The 19,668-nt window shown below is 38.0% G+C and overlaps 2 protein-coding genes and 1 pseudogene across 2 annotated transcripts; 2 read left to right on the top strand and 1 right to left on the bottom strand.

Moving 5' to 3' along the window:
- The first annotated feature begins 970 nt into the window (after positions 1 to 970).
- Positions 971 to 5,498, top strand: LOC123986199 (multidrug and toxin extrusion protein 1-like). The gene is made up of 17 exons (XM_046074329.1): positions 971 to 1,078; positions 1,429 to 1,530; positions 1,758 to 1,826; positions 1,947 to 2,095; positions 2,557 to 2,599; positions 2,713 to 2,757; positions 2,881 to 2,978; positions 3,073 to 3,170; positions 3,276 to 3,389; positions 3,488 to 3,555; positions 3,778 to 3,886; positions 3,988 to 4,063; positions 4,164 to 4,233; positions 4,341 to 4,473; positions 4,614 to 4,708; positions 4,892 to 4,999; positions 5,202 to 5,498. Exons 1-17 carry the CDS (start codon positions 971 to 973, stop codon positions 5,496 to 5,498), a joined length of 1,782 nt encoding a protein of 593 aa, XP_045930285.1.
- Positions 5,499 to 7,148: 1,650 nt separating this feature from the next.
- On the top strand, positions 7,149 to 11,759 carry LOC123985340 (multidrug and toxin extrusion protein 1-like). The gene is made up of 17 exons (XM_046072820.1): positions 7,149 to 7,256; positions 7,634 to 7,735; positions 7,978 to 8,046; positions 8,148 to 8,296; positions 9,009 to 9,051; positions 9,175 to 9,219; positions 9,389 to 9,486; positions 9,581 to 9,678; positions 9,788 to 9,901; positions 10,001 to 10,068; positions 10,182 to 10,290; positions 10,366 to 10,441; positions 10,563 to 10,632; positions 10,763 to 10,895; positions 10,970 to 11,064; positions 11,195 to 11,302; positions 11,460 to 11,759. The coding sequence occupies exons 1-17, from the start codon at positions 7,149 to 7,151 to the stop codon at positions 11,757 to 11,759; spliced, it is 1,785 nt and encodes a 594-aa protein (XP_045928776.1).
- Positions 11,760 to 11,876: 117 nt separating this feature from the next.
- LOC123985339 overlaps positions 11,877 to 19,668 on the bottom strand; it is a 48,253-nt pseudogene continuing 40,461 nt past the window's right edge.

Here is a 19,668-nt window from a genome sequence, read left to right as displayed (position 1 = left end):
TTAGTGTTGAAATCATATTTGTTAAGATATCATCTTTGAGGCAGCACTGCTAGAAGGTTTGTCAAGATATTTTTCAAGTCAGCTGAAAGTGTGTAATTTATGTCTGCATAAATGTATACTCCAGCTTTTGAGGCAAACACAGGTCTTATGTGCAAATATGTTTTCTATCCATAAAAGAGGAAGCTGGCTTGCACAGATATAAGTTATCACTCTGCTACAGATGGCTAGTTGAATGGGTTTTCTGCCGGATAGTCGCTGAGGGATGCGTCTCATTTTAGATGTTGCCAGCGCACTGACTGGTTAACCTTTACTGCTCTCCAGGAGGACACTGAACCGTATGACATGTTAATGTTTTATATTCCCAAACACTTTAATGAAGATGTCTGCCTAGATTGATGGGGACTTGGATTGATTTAACTTCTTCAAAGGAAACCTGTGCAGTCATTAATATGCAGAAGATGTTCATGAATAATCATGACTTCACACCTTCTGTCCGTTCACATATTATATCCGACAACACAGAGGTAGAACAAAGTTATGGTTATTTAGTAGGCTTCCTACTGTGGCAACTTTTGACCATATAATCATTCACTCAGTGAATGCAATGAAAGCAAAAATTAATTTTAACTGTATTTGAGTTTGAAATGAAATTGGAGATGACATTTATGTTCACCTCTGGTACAGTATCTACCTAGAAAACATAGCATTAAATAGTGACTCATAAGATGGACTCTGTACCGTGTTACAGAAAGGTCTACTATATAATATTGGTTTACATAGTGAGATTTTTTTTGCAACAATGTCAAACCTGAACAATTTGTGAAACTAACCTTGAGTAAATTAATTAGTAACCTTTAAAGGTGTTGAAATACTTAACACAACAGTGGTGAATTATCTCCGTGGAGAGAACAGAACACAGATGGACTGACACTTCAGTGGAGAACCTGCATTAGCATTTGATCCTGAAGACATGGAAGGGTCTAGTGACAAGCTTTTCTGCTGCAGGTGGGTGCGCCAGAGGTTTCCCCTGGCCCACAGAGAGGAACTGTACCACATCCTGAGGATGACAGGGCCTCTGGTAAGGACTCGCGCTGTTGCTCTGTCTGTGGATTGAGGCTGTCCTTTATAATAAGTGGATTTATACAATGGGAGATTGACAAGAGTGTTTTGTTTAAAATGTCAGGAAATATTGGCTCTGTGTCTGAGTTTTATAAGCAACTATCAGTCAACCCAAAGCAGTGTTTGCCAGATTTCAAACAGTGACTGAACATTGGCTATAACCTGCCAAAGTAATGACAGTGTGATAGCTCATTTGCAAAGAGAGCCATTCTAATTAATTGCAACTTGTGTTTACTGTAATGTAACAATGTATAATCTTTGAGCTGGTAGCTGTATCAACTGCACCATTGTCGATGTTTGTCTTTCTAGCTGCTCTCTCGAATCCTGAATTACTTGCTTCCATTTGTGGTTACAATGTTCTGTGGGCGTCTGGGAAATGAAGTAATGGCTGGCTATGGATTAGCATCTGCTGTAAGTGGTCATCTGTATGCTCCACAGAGTTGTGGAGGCTAACATGAGGAAATTACAAGCGGAGATGTAAATTTAAAGGAGAAAAGGAAATATTACAGCTATAAACTCACAATCCCATTATAGCCTGATGATTTAATCAATATCTAGTATGAATCAAAGAAGTATTGGTTACATCAGCGTCCTTAAGTGTGCATCAGACTGACAAGTATGTTTCATATTGATTTCAGGTCATTAATGTTACCACTGCAGCAACGGGTTGTGGTCTAGGACTGCCATGTGATACTTTAGTATCTCAGGTTTGGAAAACCCTTTGCTGTAGGCCTTTTTTGCCCTAATCATCAATTTCACTGACTCCAGATACCAACTGTTCATTTCCCTTTTCTAAAATGATTAACGTTGTCTGTGCTGTTGTGCAGACATTTGGTGGTAAGAATCTGCTGCGTGTTGGAGTGATCCTTCAGCGGAGCATCATTATCCTGCTGATGTTCTGTCTGCCCTGCTGGGGCCTCCTTATTAATGCTCAGGCCATCCTGTTATGCATGGGTCAGGACCCTGAGGTGACCAGGTAACTAACTGCACCAAGCATGCATGTAAAACACAATGCCTCTGTCAGTGAATGGGATTCAGTCAACACAGATCCTCTCAGCGGTAACAAACACCACCTCTGCATTGAGATCAGTTCTGGTCCAGCATAAACAGATTATGTGTATTCCAAATATTGATCAAATAACCTATTATTTGTAAAGGCTATTTCATCATAGAAAAGTGGCTGCACACTCACACCTCTCTTGAATTATTTAATGTAGCCTCATACCTCCATTTTAGCATGCTTCTCTAGGTTTGCTAAGTTTGCTACATACAGTAACTTCTTAATATTATTTCTCCTGGGAGGTAAATTTTTCTTGCCATGGATAAATGTTTGAGTGGCAGTGTAAATGAATGAGCTTGAACGTATACAACAATGAACAGTATATATCACCTTAAACAATCATTCCCTTGGATCTAAATACAGCTTCTTGATTTCAGAATAGCCCAGCTGTATATTACAGCTTTCTTTCCAGCTGTACCAGTGAGTTGTGACCATTCCTCTCACCTTTATGTGCAAAATTAATATATTTTCAGTGACGTTTAGAAAAAACTCCTTCTCCACAGAACAATACTGTCAATGTTTTTGTCTTTTAGGCAATGTTTCTACATCAGCTTCAGGTGTCTTATCTGCAGAACCAGGTGCATTAATGTCCTTATTTCAGAGCACAAGAATATGTTGTGTAAATTAATATAATTACATTTCTGAGGGAAATGTACTGTATAAGTGGTACTCATTGCATCATCTGGTGTTTGTGTACACAGGGTATAATACTGCCACAGTTGTACACTGCTGCTATGGCAAACATAGCAAATGTGTTGACAAATTACATCTTTATTTACTGGCTGGATCTGGGTGTTAGGTAGGTGTGCTCACACGTCTCAGTATAACATTTTAAATCTGAATAAAACTATTGCCCCCATGGATATCAACATATCTGTATGCATGTCTTGCAGTGGATCTGCAGCAGCCAATACCCTGTCTCAGATTTACATCTGTGCTTTTCTGTTTGCTTACATTTGGTGGAAGAAGCTCCATGTAACAACATGGGGAGGTGAGGGATTTCATATGCATGCTTTCCCTATGCTTTCATGCATCACTTTGCTCATCCTCCATCTTTTTTCAGAATACATAAATAAGTTGCTTTCTCCCCCTGCAGGCTGGTCTGTAGAATCACTGCAGGAGTGGGGCTCTTACATGAAACTTGCCATTCCCAGCACATTAATGACATGTTTCGAGTGGTGGGTTTACGAGTTTGGTGGATTCTTTGCAGGTAATCCAAATATTAGATATTGGTAAATCTAATATTGGTAAAATTGTGATGCAAACTTTGAGTCACGACTCTTTCTCTTGTTTTTTTCTCATGATCAGGAATGCTAAGTGAAGACGAGCTGGCCGCCCAACATGCTGTGATAATGGTGGCTTTCATAACCTACATGGTAAATGAAAGTCACAGTGTCACATTCTCACTTTCTTCCCACAAACATGTCCTCAAATTTAGTTAATAAATATTGTGTGAATATTTTTTGCCTAAGCTGTGGTTTAGTATTCGAACACTCACTCAAGACAAAGCTCTTTTGTACATCAGTGTTCATACTTTCTGATTCCTGAATGTAGTTATTTTCATATTTTTTTTTGCAAATGAATGAATCAATCCATAGTTCCCTCTTGGTATTCAAGCTGCAGCATGTGCCCGTGTGGGAAATGCTCTCGGTGCAGGAGACACTGCCAGGGCGATCCTTACCAGCAAGATGTCACTCGCTCTTGCAGGTCAGTCTGAAACATGTTCTGTTGTTGTAGCTTATATTAATAAATCAGCATTTGATGTGCAACATTTTGTACTGTTTGAGTTCACAGCTCCTCTTTTTCAGGTATCTTTGCAGTTGTTGAAGGTCTCGTGCTTGGCTCTACTAAAACAGTGATTGGCTTTATCTTTACCTCTGATGAGTGAGTCTCTGTAGATGCAAACACATTTTAATAACTGGATGCTATAGTTGTTAGAATACAACTGCTACACACAAAGACACAATTTTAACTATCATTTCAGAAAGATCATAGGTCTGGTCTCCCATTTGATGAATGCTTACTGTTTCCTTCAGTTCTTCGATGGTCTTGTTGTGAGTCTACCAGCCTTTCTTGTGTACACAGCAAAATATATTTGCAGTATGATGCCAAAAGCAAGTCATATATGTCAAATAAAAAAAATTCTTTCCCCCCATCCTAGTGTGTATGCACGGGCATCTTCTTGGGCACGGGCAAACAGAAGATACCAGCTGTGGCCAATTTCATTGGATACTACGGCATAGGACTTTCACTAAGTGTTACTTTAATGTTTGTTGCAAAACTGAGAGTTTTGGGTAATTATATGAAGTGACAATGTTTTTTTTTTACTTCCACAGACATTAAAGACAAACAAGTGCATAACAACATCAGGTTATTATAATATATGTGAAGCCTGCTGTGCCCATGACAGACTAATTTGTCTTTTTCTCTGCAGGTTTTTGGCTGGGACTGCTCATTTGTGTCGTCTTACAATCCACCTTTTACATCATTGTCATTTTCAAGCTTAACTGGAAGAGAATGACAGAGGAGGTATAATACTAGCTAATCTAATAACCCTGATCATGCAGGGCCTCAACTCTTTAGATACACTGACAGAATTTTATTTTTATTTCTACATTACTGAGAGAAATCTTGCAAATTTCAATAACTATTTGTTAAGTTTGTGAACAAGGAAAATTTGGCAGTTAGGTTTTTGTATCTGCTTCTTTGCAGGCTGTGAAACGAGCTCAGAAAAAGACACAGATGACATTTTTAAGCACAACTGCCCCTTCAGTTGCTGCCGGTAACAACACTGCTGGACAGTCAGCAAGAAATGGGGGTGTAAGTGGCCTGTTATTCTTAACACTAACAACCTGAATGACATTTCATAGCTTGTTTCACACGGTTATCAATGAACTTTTCTATTTTGTTTTCTATGCAATTGAAAACACTATATTTGACAACTTTCCTTTTAAGTTTTACTGCGCTTTCTTTTCATATGACATAACAAAATAATGTACTAAGATGCTTTTTTCCCTTCAAGTCAGTGGATGGCTACAGGTCTGTGAGTACCAATGACCATGATGGAAACACGGAGACACAGGGTGGACATGTGGTCCAGCTAAAGAGTGGCCATCTCTCCACTACCCAGCTGATCCTCAGGCGAGGCCTCACTATGTTTGCAGCAGTTGCCCTTCTGGCTGTGGGAGCAAGTGTGCACTTCATCGTGCCCTTGCCAAAGACCCTGCCTTCAGAGGCCAACTTTATTTTGGAGAGGATCAATACTACATATACTCCTGATCATATTTTGTCCACTATGCTGGTCCCAATAGAAGAATAACCTTGAGAGGCTTTATCATAAAATCATAGTTTGTGCTCAATATCATGACTCTCATGGACTCATTATTTTTGAGAGGACATGGCTGAGAGTGAAAAACTGTGACAAATTTGATTAAAAAAAATTAAGTGAATTAATGGTTAAAACAATTTCTTTGTTATTTTTGTTCTCTCTGATTTTTTCTCATCTGCACTTGTGTCATATCCATCTGAAATGAAGCTATATATATATATAGCTGCATATATATATATTGATAAATGGTTTTGCTTATTCTCAAATGTAACTCAGAACTTTGATGAATACAGGTCCTGGCTCATTAAAAACTTTGCTTATGGCAATGGAGATAATGGTGTTTTTGTAGAAATGTGCTTTTGTATTCAGTGGTTGTCTACCATTGGGAATAAAACGAAACAACTATATTTATATATATGTTATATATTATATATTACGTATATTTTACTTACAGTTGCTGTACTGTAAGTACTTGAATGCAATTTACATAGTTTAAGTTAGAGTTTAGCAGAGTTCTGGGTGAAGAGAGGAAGAAAAATCGGCCTCACACACTACAAAAAGTACACATTTAACAAACTGTTACATTAATACCCAGAGAAGTATAATACTAGCAGATTAGTAACAGAATTCAAAAATAAGTAAGTTAAGTATACATTAACTTTTAGAAAATGTGCTTATGCGTTGCAAAATTTCAAAAACATTCCTTTTTTAAACTTTACTTGTTTTGCCATTTAATAAAATCTTAAAACACCAAATAAATAGAATAAAGTAACAGAACTGACCAGGTCACCAGAGGCAATACAGAAGTGTATACATAATAAGCATGGGTTTACTGTACAGACATGGACAAAATTGTTGGTACCATTCTGTTAAAGAAAAAAACCCCCACTATGGTCTCTGAAATAACTTGAAACTGACAAAAGTAATAATAAATAAAAATGTCATGTTATCTAGTTATCCAGGAAAAAGTTAAATGGAGTAAAAGAAATGGGGACCACTTCAGCACAGTTGTAATTCAAAAGAGAGAATTGGTGTTGTAGAAAGACCCAGGGCAAGGAAAACTATACATACGCGGCAGGGTGGACCAATTATTCTTCCTCTTTCTACTATTCATGTTCAGGTAGAGTCAAAATTTTGCCTAATGTACAGTCTCAAAGTCAGCGTCTCCATATAATACATTTATTTAATATTCACTATCCACTCTACTGAAACTATCATAATTTTTTTAAAACCCAGATTAAATTTTTCTTAATCTTTCTATTTTATAAATTCAATATTAGATCATTAAAACTTGTTTTAGCTTTGGAGTGATGAAAGACCTGATAATGTTCATCCAGGAGAATTATCTTCAACAACCAGAACTAGAAGTAGTGAATTGTATTTTACATGTTTAACCAGTGAAGATCAAAACATTCTTGCTTTCAAGTCCACTGTCTTAGTCTTTGTTGTGATTGCAGGCCTTTTTCTTGTTTTTCACATTCTGTCTTGTTTCAGCTGGCCTTGGCTTGCTTCCAGAGCAGCTGTGACCACAGCAAGATTTCCATCCTTTCCAACATCCTGGAGAGAAACTAAGATAAGTTCATGAGAGACAAGACGAACACTTCAGTGGAAGGACCTGCATTGGCATCTCATTCTGCACACATGGAGGGGTCTAGTGACAAGCTTTTCTGCTGCAGGTGGGTGTGCCATAGGGTTCCCCTGGCCCACAGAGAGGAACTGTACCACATCCTGAGGATGACAGGGCCTCTGGTAAGGACTCGTGCTGTTTACATACCCTTCTCTGTCTGTATGGGACTGTGTAGATCGAGGCTGTCCTTGCTGAAAAGCTGATTTATACGACAAAAGATTGATGACTGTGTTTCTTTGCCAAAGAAAAGGTTAAGATGTCAGGAAAACAGGATTTTCTGTATTAGACTTAGAGGCAAAAATCAATGGGCTTAAAACTGTGTTTGGCAGGTTTCAAACAGTGGCTGCAACAGGCCAAAGTGATGACAGTGTGGTGGCTCATTTGCCAAGATGAGTACCATGATAGTTAATTACAACTTGTGTTTACTGTAATGCACTATGTATAATCTGTGAGCTGGTAGCTGTATCAACTACACCATTGTCAGTGTTTGTCTTTCTAGCTGCTCTCTCGAATCCTGAATTACTTGCTTCCATTTGTGGTTACAATGTTCTGTGGGCGTCTGGGAAATGAAGAGATGGCTGGCTATGGATTAGCTTCTGCTGTAAGTGGTCATCTGTATGCTCCACAGAGTTGTGGAGGCTAACATGAGGAAGTGACGGGTTGAGAATGAATGAAATATTACAGCTACAAACTCACCTTCCAATGATAGCTTTTACAATTCTCTCACAATCACCTATGACAGACTTCTGATGATATAGTACATTTACTCGTGTCAGAAATATTGGTTACAGAGTCCTTAAGTTTACGTCAGACTCATTCAAGTATGTTTCATATTCATTTCAGACCATTAATGTTACCACTGCAGCAACAGGATATGGTCTCGGACTGGCATGTGACACTTTAGTATCTCAGGTGTGAAAAACCCTTTTGATATGATGATGTAATACATTGGAATTTGACAGTTTACTGTTTATTTCACCACTCGTTTCTAAAATGTTAATTATGTTGTACAGACATTTGGTGGTAAGAACCTGCTGAGGGTGGGAGTGATCCTTCAGCGGAGCATCATCATCCTGTTGATGTTCTGTCTGCCCTGCTGGGGCCTCCTCATTAATGCTCAGGCCATCCTGTTATGCCTGGGTCAAGACCCTGAGGTGACCAGGTAACTAACCGCAACAAACATGCAAAAATGCTATTGCTACCACTAGTGATATGGGCAAGTTTGAATAGTCATCAGTGAGAACGTGAGACATCCTGCTCTCAACTTTAACAAACACCACCTTGGCATTAAAATCAAATCTGGTCCCCACAGATTATTGAACAGATTCAGCAAAAACAGAAAATCTGTATTCCAAATATTGACCAAATGACCTCTACCAATGGTATAAAATCAATATCACATATACTGTACTAATTGTGCTCTAGCGTTTTTTATTATTTAATGTGCCTTCATAGAAAAGATTACACACTGTGCAGGTAAATACAAAACATAAATACACACACACACACACACACACACACACACACACACACACAATCACTAACTTTATGTTTGGTTTTGAGCAAGAATGGTACTGCAGGATATATGGTTGACAAGAGCAGTTAAACTGTAGAGCTACAGAGTTAGCAATTCACTGTGAGTTCTTCACTAAAAGAACATTCAAATTACTCATTGTCATTTGATTACATTTTAACAAATACTGATTAATGCAGCTTAAACTCGGTTAAAAACGTTTCTCAGGACATATTCCATATTTCTCTGCTTCTGAGTGCCAGTGAAAATAATTGATTGAGCAAATGATGTTGAACAGTGTATATATTGACAAGTGCTTATTTGTCTTTAAATTGAACTGAATACAGAATCTTGATTTCAGAATAGCCCAGCTGTATATTACAGGCTTCCTTCCTGCAGTACCGGTGAGTTGTGACTTTTCTTTAAGCGAAACGTCAACACATTTTCAGTGTTATTTTGCAGTTCTTCTGCACAATACACTGTTGAGTAAATTATAAACACCTTTTATGAATGATCTTTCTCTGCAGGCAATGTTTCTACATCATCTTCAGGTGTCTTACCTACAGAACCAGGTACAGCATTGCTGTCCTAAACCCAAGTCCAATTCTCTATGTTGATCTCATTATGTATCATCTCATTTCAGTGTATATGAATGTTGCAAATCTTATTAAATCTAATTTGATTTCTGTAGGCAAATGTGTACGTGGTGGTAATCACATTGCCTGGTATTTGTGTACTCAGGGTATAATACTTCCACAAATGTACTCTGCTGCCATGGCAAACATAGCAAATGTGGTGACAAATTACATCTTTATTTACTGGCTGGATCTGGGTGTTAGGTAGGTGTGCTCACACGTCTTAGTATAGCATTTTAAATCTGAATAAAACTATTGCCTCCACAAATATTAACATGTCTGTGTGCATGTCTTACAGTGGATCTGCAGCAGCCAATACCCTGTCTCAGATTTACATCTGTGCTTTTCTGTTTGCTTACATTTGGTGGAAGAAGCTCCATGTAACAACATGGGGAGGTGAGGGACAGTTATATTTAGTAGATGTTTTTGGTGACCTTGTGATCTCATGGACCACTTTGTTCATCACAAAGTTTTTCCCTCTACAAGTTGCTCTCTCCCCCTACAGGCTGGTCTGTAGAATCACTTCAGGAATGGGGCTCCTTCATGAAACTGGCCATTCCCAGCACATTAATGAAGTGCTTTGAGTGGTGGGTTTATGAGTTTGGTGGTTTCTTTGCAGGTAATCCAAATATTAGATATTGGTAAGCCAATTGATTTCTTTGAACCAGTTACAAACTTTGAGTCATGACTCTTTCTCTTCTTTGACTCTGATGATCAGGAATGCTGAGTGAAAATGAGCTAGCAGCCCAACATGCTGTGATAATGGTGGCTTTCATAACCTACATGGTACTAACTGCAAGTCACAGAGTTACATTCTCACTTTAGAACATTTCACTAAACATATTTGAACTCAGGAGCCAACTCTTTCTCATAAGTTTTTTTAAATGATGAATCCATAGTTTCCTCTTGGTATTCAAGCTGCAGCATGTGCCCGAGTGGGTAATGCCCTTGGTGCAGGAGACACTGCCAGGGCGATCCTCACCAGCAAGATATCCCTCACTCTTGCAGGTCAGTTAGAAATGTTTTCTAGTATTGTGGTTTACATGAATTCTTTAACTGAGTTCACGGCTCCTCTTTTTTCAGGTAGCATTGCGATTATTGAAGGTCTTGTGCTTGGCTTAACTAAAACAGTGATTGGCTTCATCTTCACCTCTGATGAGTGAGTCCCTACAGCTGCAAATACATTTCAATTACTGTAATACTCTGATTGTTAAGGTACTATTGCTACATAAAAATATTAGCCAAGAAAAATAGATCTTAATTATAAAACCCTATTTCAGGAACATCATAGGTCTGGTCTCACACTTGATGAATGCTTACTGTTTCCTTCAGTTCTTTGATGGTCTTGTGGTGAGTCTTATGTGTTTTTTGGTTCCTACAACAAATATATTTAAATTTTATATCTATTCAGATGTTACCAAATGGTGGCCAATGGAGTGAGATCGCATAATAATTAGAGATTTGTCTGTTTACATCCTAGTGTGTATGCACCGGCATCTTCTTGGGCACGGGCAAACAGAAGATACCAGCTGTGGCCAATCTCATTGGATACTACGGCATAGGACTTTCACTAAGCGTTACTTTCATGTTTGTTGCAAAACTGAGAGTTTTAGGTAATTGCAGGAAGTGACCTTGACATTTCCAAAAAGCAGGGTTGTTTTTGACTAATTTGTCTTTTTCTTTGCAGGTTTTTGGCTGGGACTGCTCGTTTGTGTCATTTTGCAGTCTTCCTTCTACATAATTGTCATCTTCAACCTCAACTGGGAGAGAATGACAGAGGAGGTATGCTAAGCAGGGCCACAGAATTTGGACTTTCTACAGAATCAGTTAGCGCTTTCAAAAGCTATTTGTTGTATGTAAGAATATGAGAAATAGAGGGTTTGGTTTAATTTTTGTATCTGCTTGTTTGCAGGCTGTGAACCGAGCACAGAAAAACACTCACGTGACATTATTAAGCACAGTTCCCCTTACAGATGCTTCATGTAAAAACACTGCTAACCAGACAGCAATTAATGTGAGTGTAAGTGGCCTGCTAAACTCAATTCAACAATTAATCTAAATTTAGTTTAATAGGTTGTTTGCTCTTATTTTTGCTACCCTTTGACTGATTTTGACACTGCTTGCTCTCAATGTGACAAAATGAAATAACAGGCAAAAATGTTGCTTTTTCTTTAAAGTCAGTGGATGGCTGTATGTCGGGGAGTACCGAGGACCATGATGGGAACATGAAGACACAGGATACACCTGTGGTCCAGCAGCTGAAGGATAGTCGTCTCTCAACTACCCAGCTGATCCTCAGGCGAGGTCTCACTATGTTTGCAGCAGTTGCCCTTCTGGCTGTGGGAGCAAGTGTGCACTTCCTTTTGCCAGAGACCCTGCCTTCAGGGGCCAACTTTACTTTGGAGAGGATCAATACTACCTATATTCCCGATCAAATTCCCTCCACTGTGGTGGTCCCAAATGCAGAGTCAGGATAACCATGAAAGCTGTGTCTCATTATCTTTGACAGAAAATGGTGAAGTGTAAATCTGCAGCAACTTTATCAAAAAATGACGCGAATAGGTCCAAATGAAGATTCAGGTTGACCATGACAGTCCATGATAACCACAATGTTTCTGTTTAATGTATTAAACACAAAGATTGTCAAAATCTGTCTACTTTGGCAAACACTGGCCGATTCACTGGAAAATCTTGTGAATGAATGTGTAATTCATACTTCTGTAACATACTGCAGTCCAAACATCTGCATCATGTTGTGCACTTGTGGCTAAGGAGTTACCTCACATCATATCACAGACCTAGCTCATGTTCATGTAACCAAGTTAGAGATCAATCAACAGGTTCACAATGATTCCAGCAGCCAGGATGAACAGCATGATAGCCAGAGCCAGGCCCCTACGCAGAACCACATTCTTGTAAGAGAACTCTTCTTTAATGGTGTCTGTTTGACCCTGTGAGTTTTCTGGATCATCTGGTTGGGAACCTGGACATACAAATGCAACATATGACAGTGTTTTTGCTGAAATATATTAAACAAAGATTCTAGCTGACGTGTTTTTTTTTATTTGTTATTCACATTAAAGTAATCTTTGAGTATACTGTTGTAAGTTGACGCATTGACGCATTGTGTTAGTTTTATACTTTAATAGAGATAAAGTTAAATTGCATCTTCTGTTTCAGCAGTGAGAAAACCTCATTCAGAATCCTGCTGACATTGCATTAAATACAGAAGTAAGTACAGTATACTATGAATTCTAAAAACAAGGAAGAGCTTCCCAATGATATTTAGCTTTTGCACAGACTTAAAAGGTGCCACGTGTATAATTTTTCAATGTACCACCATTAATCTACATTTATCACAGTCTAAACTGTCTCCTGAGGAAGAATTTATCATTTCCCGTGCTAAACTGTATAATTTTTCTCTAGCAGTATAAAATGCTTTAGTTGTTACACAATCTCTTACTTGCATCGGTTGATTTCCCATACACTCCCGCTCTGACTTGAGCCTGGAAGAAAAACAATATGTAAACGTGAATTCATCAAGATGAGTGGGGCCATTAAGAATTGGAAGATTTGCCTCTGAATACTTACCTCGTCCGTAGCTTTTTTGCAGTTCATTCTTACAAGGTAGAAAATAAGGAATGAGGACTGTAGAGCCACACAGGTAAACAAGCCTATCCACAGACCTGTAGAAAATAAAGAGTTTTACATCTTGCTTTTAAAGGGCTACATGTAGTTTTTAATTGAAATGAATCACTTTTATGTTGCCTATTTCTTTGTGAACAGGTTGTAACCACACATAAAAAGTAAACCATTTGCTGGGTTTCCCAGTTTCCTTTGACGACCTGTATGCTGCCTCCTATGCAGGCACGTGCACAAGCACCTGCCGTTTTTCTTCCTCCAGAGAAAGCCCCTTTTTCAGGGGTGCTTTATTTTTATTTTTTGAAATGAATACATACTCCTGTATATATTTATTGAACAAAAAATCTAAATATCAGGTCAGACATGAGACTTTGTCAGTTGCAAAAGACAAATATTGCTAACATGCATGACTCATGAGCTACTAGCTAATGTAAATAAGTTGGCTTAACTTTAGCAAAGTCGATATATCATCACCATACAGGCTAATGTACTGTACTTAAAGGAGACACTACAGATGAATACAGTAAAATTTGTGTCTAATAATGTCATCAAAATTGCCACATGGATATGCAAATTGGGTGTTAACAAATGAAAATACACTAATTTGATACAGATGCACACAGGCAAAGGGTAGTAGGCTTACTACAAACACCATATAAATGTGTATTTTGGAAGTCTTCTTTCCATTAGAGTAAAAGAAGACATGGAAGCAAAATTGATAAAAATCTCAAAATGAATCACTATATGAAAAAAGTCTCCTGCCTTAAACAGTAGTTTCATAATTTTGATCGTAGGCTCCTCATCTAATAACTACATACATTCTATTAGTTTGTTGTTTGCTGATAGATCTTTATATGATACAGACAGCCCTCTTTCAAATGTAAAACTAATTCCTTGTCACCATCAGATATTGTGTGTGTGTGTGCGTGCACACAATAGCAATAATAATAATAATATTGCATTTGATCAATATTTTAATATATTTAGGCAATTCAGTATTCAGTTGCTTGCCTGCATGAAGCTGAAGGATTTCTTGCTTGTGAAACAAAGAGTATTTAAACAATTCATTTTAATGTCCCTCTCCTTTGTGCAGTTATTTATTCTAAATATATACTTGAAGCTAGTAGCATATAAAACATGCACATTGTGACAGTTTCCTTTGCTGTTGCCTTCTCTTGTGATAAGACTATAGTCTGTGTGTGAACTGATTATTTTGAATGAAACAACTGCGTGAGTGTGAGGGAATTCAAATAAGAAAGTCAGAGTTGTATTAATATATTTAACATTTGGTTAAAAAAAATAATGTGAGAAGTGCCCTATTTTTCACTTGAGCCCCTGCCCTTCAAAATGTCTCACACAAGCCCCCAGTGAGAATAGCTAACATCTATACTGGTGCTGATGGGGATCCTAATAAAAATAGATTTTTCCAATTAATAGTTACAAAAATGTTTGTGTATGCTGTCAGTTATAGTTCTTAGAAATAAAATCGGAATCGGAAATTAATTAAAAAAAAAAATCTGAAAATTAGAATCTGCAGGTCAGACCTTTTAAAAAAATCATTAACTTGAATCAGCTAGGAAAAATGTAATGTGTGCATCTCTTATTACAGCGATAATCCTGTGTGTGAACCGATATTAGGCCAATAATGTAGATCTACTGTTGTGTTGGGTTTTGCGCATTATGATGTTAAGTGGGAGATCAGTTGGCCTGCTGCTGTTAAATATCTAATATATATAGGTATGTAAGAGACATCCTCTATCCTATGAATATGGATTAGTTCAACTTAAAGCTGATGAAAATAATAGTGTAACGTTGCAGTATTCAGCAGCATTTTGTGTCATGCCTCTTGTTATGTCCCTGTTTGGTTTTGACCAACGCTGACTGCTCACTCGTAGTGGTTGCAATCTGAAACCTCAAAACTAGAGGCCACTGAAAACTACAGGTGGCCCCATTAAGAGTAGCAAGAAGATGGTGATACAGTGGTGGATCGATTACTTAAAAAGACACTGGACACAAAACTTAAAATGTTGAAAAAAAACAGCTGAAGGCTAAAATGCTGTAAATCTTACCTATGATTCCTAATTTGGTTGCAAACATCAGCGACACTCCAGTAGGAAAACCAATTCCATAATATCCCACAATGCTGCAAACAGCCCCGATTTTCTGTTTACCTGCTCCTCTTACAATGCCACCTGAGGTAATCTAATCATGAATACAGAAAAAAGATTCAACAAAAAATTAATGCAATAATATTTATGGGCACATCATGAGATCTTGTTGGGATGAAATGGAAGCTTTACTTACTGATATTGCATCTAGAAGGATGAATGGAGCAAAAAAAGTTATAACATCAGCAACCCTATGCCTGATTTGTCTGAAAGAAGAGCGACATAAAATTTACAATTTGACACTGTAGGAGAGGTGACATAAGAAAATACATTCTCATCATTTGATTTGTGTGTGTTGTATTTGAGAACTGTACATATTCTAATCTCCTAGTAACATTGACCAAAGAGGAATCAGTAAATTGCCATTAATCACAGTGATGCTACACAGCATAACTGAGGACAACTGTGAGGAACATTTAACCTACCTCAAGTTAATATTCAAAAGAACATGTAATCCACACGTGTTAACATAAAACACTGAGAAAAAAATTTTTTCAGTTCACTTTTTCAGTTTTGGTTACAAAAACATATGTTAAAGATATACTCACTCATCATTTGTAAAGACATAAGTCATATGGTTCTTCAGGCCCCCAAAGAGAGCTGCCAAACATATAGAGACTGAACCTGTGGTAAAGAGTAACAAAAAGTTTCAGAATTGCAGTAAAAGGTGCTGAATTGTTTTCTTTTCTGTAAAGGCACAAAGGACAACCACAGTCTCTTTCTGTTGGCCAATGAATAGTTCTGCTGGAGCAGTTTGTAAACTTAATGCCCTGCTCAAGGGCACCTCATATTTAACCTCTAAGCTACTCCTGCACTAATTTCTTGAGTGAAATCAGAATTTTCTGAACTTCAAATACATGCAATTTTAATAAGATATTAACATATAGCATAGAAATATTGTTTAAGAGCATACTGACCTGCACAGAACATTGCCAGTTTAGCAGACAGTTTGGCCTTCTCTGTGTCTCCAGCTCCCAAGGCATTTCCAACTCTTACATTGCCTGCTATACTGAAACCCAGAGGGAACTGACAAAAAAATAACATGTTGTTACACTGTGTGTGCAAATAAGTAATTCATTTTACACATTATTACTTGATGTATATTTAATATTTGGTGGAAATATCATTTCAAATGAGAGGAAAATTACCATGAATGCAACAGTTGACAGTTCATACACAATTGATTGAGCTCCAAGCTCCACCTCACTTATTAGACCTGTCAATGACAAACAGCTGTTTCATTTCAGACAACCTTTAGTCCACAGAAATGCTTCAAAACCACAAAGTGGCCAAAGTCACATTACCTGCTAGAAAACTTCCAATCTCAAATGTCCACCACTCGACACACAACATGACCATGCTTGGGATGGCCAAGTGGATGTATGAGCCCCAGTCCTGCAGACACTCTTTAGACCAGCCTGTGTGTCAAAAAAATCAATTAATCATTCAATTACTCAAGTTATCAATCAGTCTGTCTGTTTATACACAACTCAGAATTACTTTTACTTCCAACAAAGAAGATTTCTGATCTTTGTATTTGTAATAGTATTTTTCACATTAAAATACATTATTACAGTCCGGCAACAGCCAAAAACACTGGATTTCTGTTCATTTTTGTCTCCTAGCATTTGATTTATTGTTTGCTGTCAGGATGTAAAGGGAAAATCAATAAATATAACAAAAATGCTTCTGAAATAAACTGCCTACCTTAGCTTTAAGTTTTAATTAGTAACGTGGTTAATCTCTTTACTCCTGAGCTACAACTTTGAACCACTATCACTGAGCCTGTGATTATAGGTAGGGTCACTATCCTCCAATGCACATGTTGCACTCACCTCCCCAGGTTGCCTTATGAAGACCTTTCCATATGATATAAGCATAGAGAATTCCAGCCATGGAGAACTGGGAAATTGTGTTGGCTACAGCAGAACCACTGTAAAGAGTATTTCATTGCATGATATATGTTATGTGATGCGAGACATAATGATGTTACTGAAAGAGTCATGTGCAGTTCAAAGGGAAATACTCACGCTACTCCTAGATTTAATGGATGAAGAAAGATGTAGTTGATAAGAATATTCAGAAGATTGACCACAAAGCCTGTGATTACCTCTGGCCATATGATACCCTAAAAAAGTAGTGCCACATATTATTGTTATTCATGGCAGTGTATTGAGTACCCAAAGATGGCTACAATAATACACTTATTTTATACAGCACTTTCAAAACAAAGTTACAACATGCTTTACATGTTTGTATTAGAATTACAACGGGACTGCCATGAGGCTAATAAAATCAGAAAGACAGTTATAATACAAAACAATAATGGAATAAAATAATCAACAACAAGATCAAAACAATAACAATAATCAGAGCGGTGTCTCTTCTGAGATAGCAGAGAGTAGCCGGTCAAGAAATGAGGTTTCTTTAGGTTGATATATGAGGAAATTATATTTACACGGAAAAAGTAAGCCAACAGTGTGTAACACTGTCACTGTTTCTGCACCGCATTTCATTATAAACCATATAAAAGAGGAAGTTTATACAAATATTGACAAGGGAAACACGTTACTTCTCTTAGTGATTATAGACCCTTGACAAAACTGCCCACCAGCAAAAATATCTGGCTCGCGGCCACATTGTGGTGCTTTGATAGCAGCAAAAAAAACCCCCCAAAAATACTTTGATAGCGGTGCTGGAAAAAGATCGCAGTCATGATAGCAATAGTTACTCACATAATAACTTCCTCTTTAGTGGTTTTGACTACAAAATAAAAGCGTGAGACTAGACTGCTGCAATGCTTATTTGGAGTTGAATTGATAGCTTTTACTTTTCAAAAAAGAAGAACAACATTAAAAAGTCTGAGAAAGAGTCTGTAGCCTGCTTGACACACCTCTGAAAGAAAGAAAAAGTGACTCCCTTAAATGGTTGCGGATCAAACACTGGAATACAAACACTGCAGCATGTGCTTTTTGTGAGCCTGAGAAACAGTCGTTCTAGAATCAATTTGTCATAAAGAGAAACAACTTGGGATCAAACACAGCCTTCTAGGTAAGGGTCCTGCACTTTACCACCTGAGCTAACCAAACACTTTAACAACGGTTTCAAATAATAATTCTTATATTCTCAACCACCATCTAACGGTTAAAAAAATTGCTTTGATGTTAAACTTATTTGCTGAACCTGGCTTTATTTTGTTACTTCTTCTTCTTTGAACATACTTATTCAACGTGGTGATGAGTGTCTACACTGCCTGAATTTTACAAGAAGAAGAACAAGAAGAACATAGAGACCAAACATAGTGACCAAACTGTAGAAACATGGCAGCGCAATGTAGTGAACAACGGTGTGGATTTGTGCATTTTACATTGAATAAATTTGGAGCTACCCTAAATTCCTTTCTCCTCCCCAGAGAAGATGGGGAGGGGTCAAAGTTGCTTTCTCTAAGTGCTATCCCGACCATAAAACTGGCACCTTTTTGATTCCGAAGCTGATAACGCGGGGCCTGACTGTTAAACTGACAAAGGGACACGAGCCAGCCATTGGCATCTCCCTGAACAGCCTATCAAAACTGGCCCCCCCACACACGTTTCCGAGGCAACTGACCTTATTCTTTGTTTTATTACCACATCAAAAAGGAAACCCCTGTCTCACCCAAGTGTGACATGTTCCAGACACTGAACTTTGGATGACAAAGGACTGCAGTCTCCAAAGACTCAAAGCATTTAATTAAATCTTTAGTTACCTGAATATGTTTGCCTCTATTTGAGTAGTTATGTTAACTGTTGTTGCTATCTGTTGTTGATATTAGTGCTGAAAAGAAGTTACTTGTGCAAGGTTTTTATTTTCAGCAAGACACTCCTTCATCTAATGTAATCAATGCTTGTTCATAATACTTTCCTACAAAACTCCTTTAGAAATGATGACAAAGAAATGTTTTACTATACTCTTAATCGCCAGCTTGAATTTAAGGATGAATCAACAAATTCCCCGGTTCCTACGGAGAGACGATCTTTGATTTAATCCAAGCTTTCCTCATGTAACCTGAGCTCCCCCAAGTGGACACATGCCCTCATCGGAAATGCTGTTAAATGTATAAATATCCTGACCACTAATGTGACAATTGTTTCCTGTTACCAAATGCCTAGAACAGTACAACCGTTCAACCACTGAGGTTCGATTGTGGAAAATATTTGATTATAATACGTGCAAATAGATTTCTTTTTAGACATTAAGTTTAGAAAGGCAGTCCCTTGGGAAACCTGAGACGCCCCCTGGGGAACCACGCCCCAGACAACAAAAGAGCGACACGCGACCTCGCTCGCTCTCTCTTCCTCTTCTTCGCTGTTGGCTCTTCCACTCTGCTCTCTGGACGCTTCGGCACGCGCCGGCGTGCCGCGCCAGGCAACGCCCTCAGTCGACCAGCGAAACAAACAGGCCTTTGTTCGCTTGAAGCTACACACCTGAAGTGCCGAGACATCGATCTGCCCTTCAGTTTGTTTTATTTTCTTTATTTCTTTTGTTTGTTAAAGTTATCAGTCCGTTAAGTTACACTGGACTAATTCAGGAACGACCA

Source organism: Micropterus dolomieu, linkage group LG17, assembly GCF_021292245.1.
Source record: "Micropterus dolomieu isolate WLL.071019.BEF.003 ecotype Adirondacks linkage group LG17, ASM2129224v1, whole genome shotgun sequence".
NCBI classification, from domain to species: domain Eukaryota; kingdom Metazoa; phylum Chordata; class Actinopteri; order Centrarchiformes; family Centrarchidae; genus Micropterus; species Micropterus dolomieu.
This window is presented reverse-complemented; position numbering and strand designations above follow the sequence as displayed.

What these genes read in the sequence shown, in the direction of transcription:
- LOC123986199 (XM_046074329.1), top strand. Translation starts at nt 971, where the DNA reads ATGGAAGGGTCTAGTGACAAGCTTTTCTGCTGCAGGTGGGTGCGCCAG. An exon ending in TGTCTTATCTGCAGAACCAG is followed by an intron (nt 2,758 to 2,880) that starts GTGCATTAATGT and finishes TTGTGTACACAG; the next exon opens with GGTATAATACTGCCACAGTT. An exon ending in TTTATCTTTACCTCTGATGA is followed by an intron (nt 4,064 to 4,163) that starts GTGAGTCTCTGT and finishes CTATCATTTCAG; the next exon opens with AAAGATCATAGGTCTGGTCT.
- LOC123985340 (XM_046072820.1), top strand. Translation starts at nt 7,149, where the DNA reads ATGGAGGGGTCTAGTGACAAGCTTTTCTGCTGCAGGTGGGTGTGCCAT. An exon ending in GCTTCCTTCCTGCAGTACCG is followed by an intron (nt 9,052 to 9,174) that starts GTGAGTTGTGAC and finishes CTTTCTCTGCAG; the next exon opens with GCAATGTTTCTACATCATCT. An exon ending in TGGCTGGATCTGGGTGTTAG is followed by an intron (nt 9,487 to 9,580) that starts GTAGGTGTGCTC and finishes CATGTCTTACAG; the next exon opens with TGGATCTGCAGCAGCCAATA.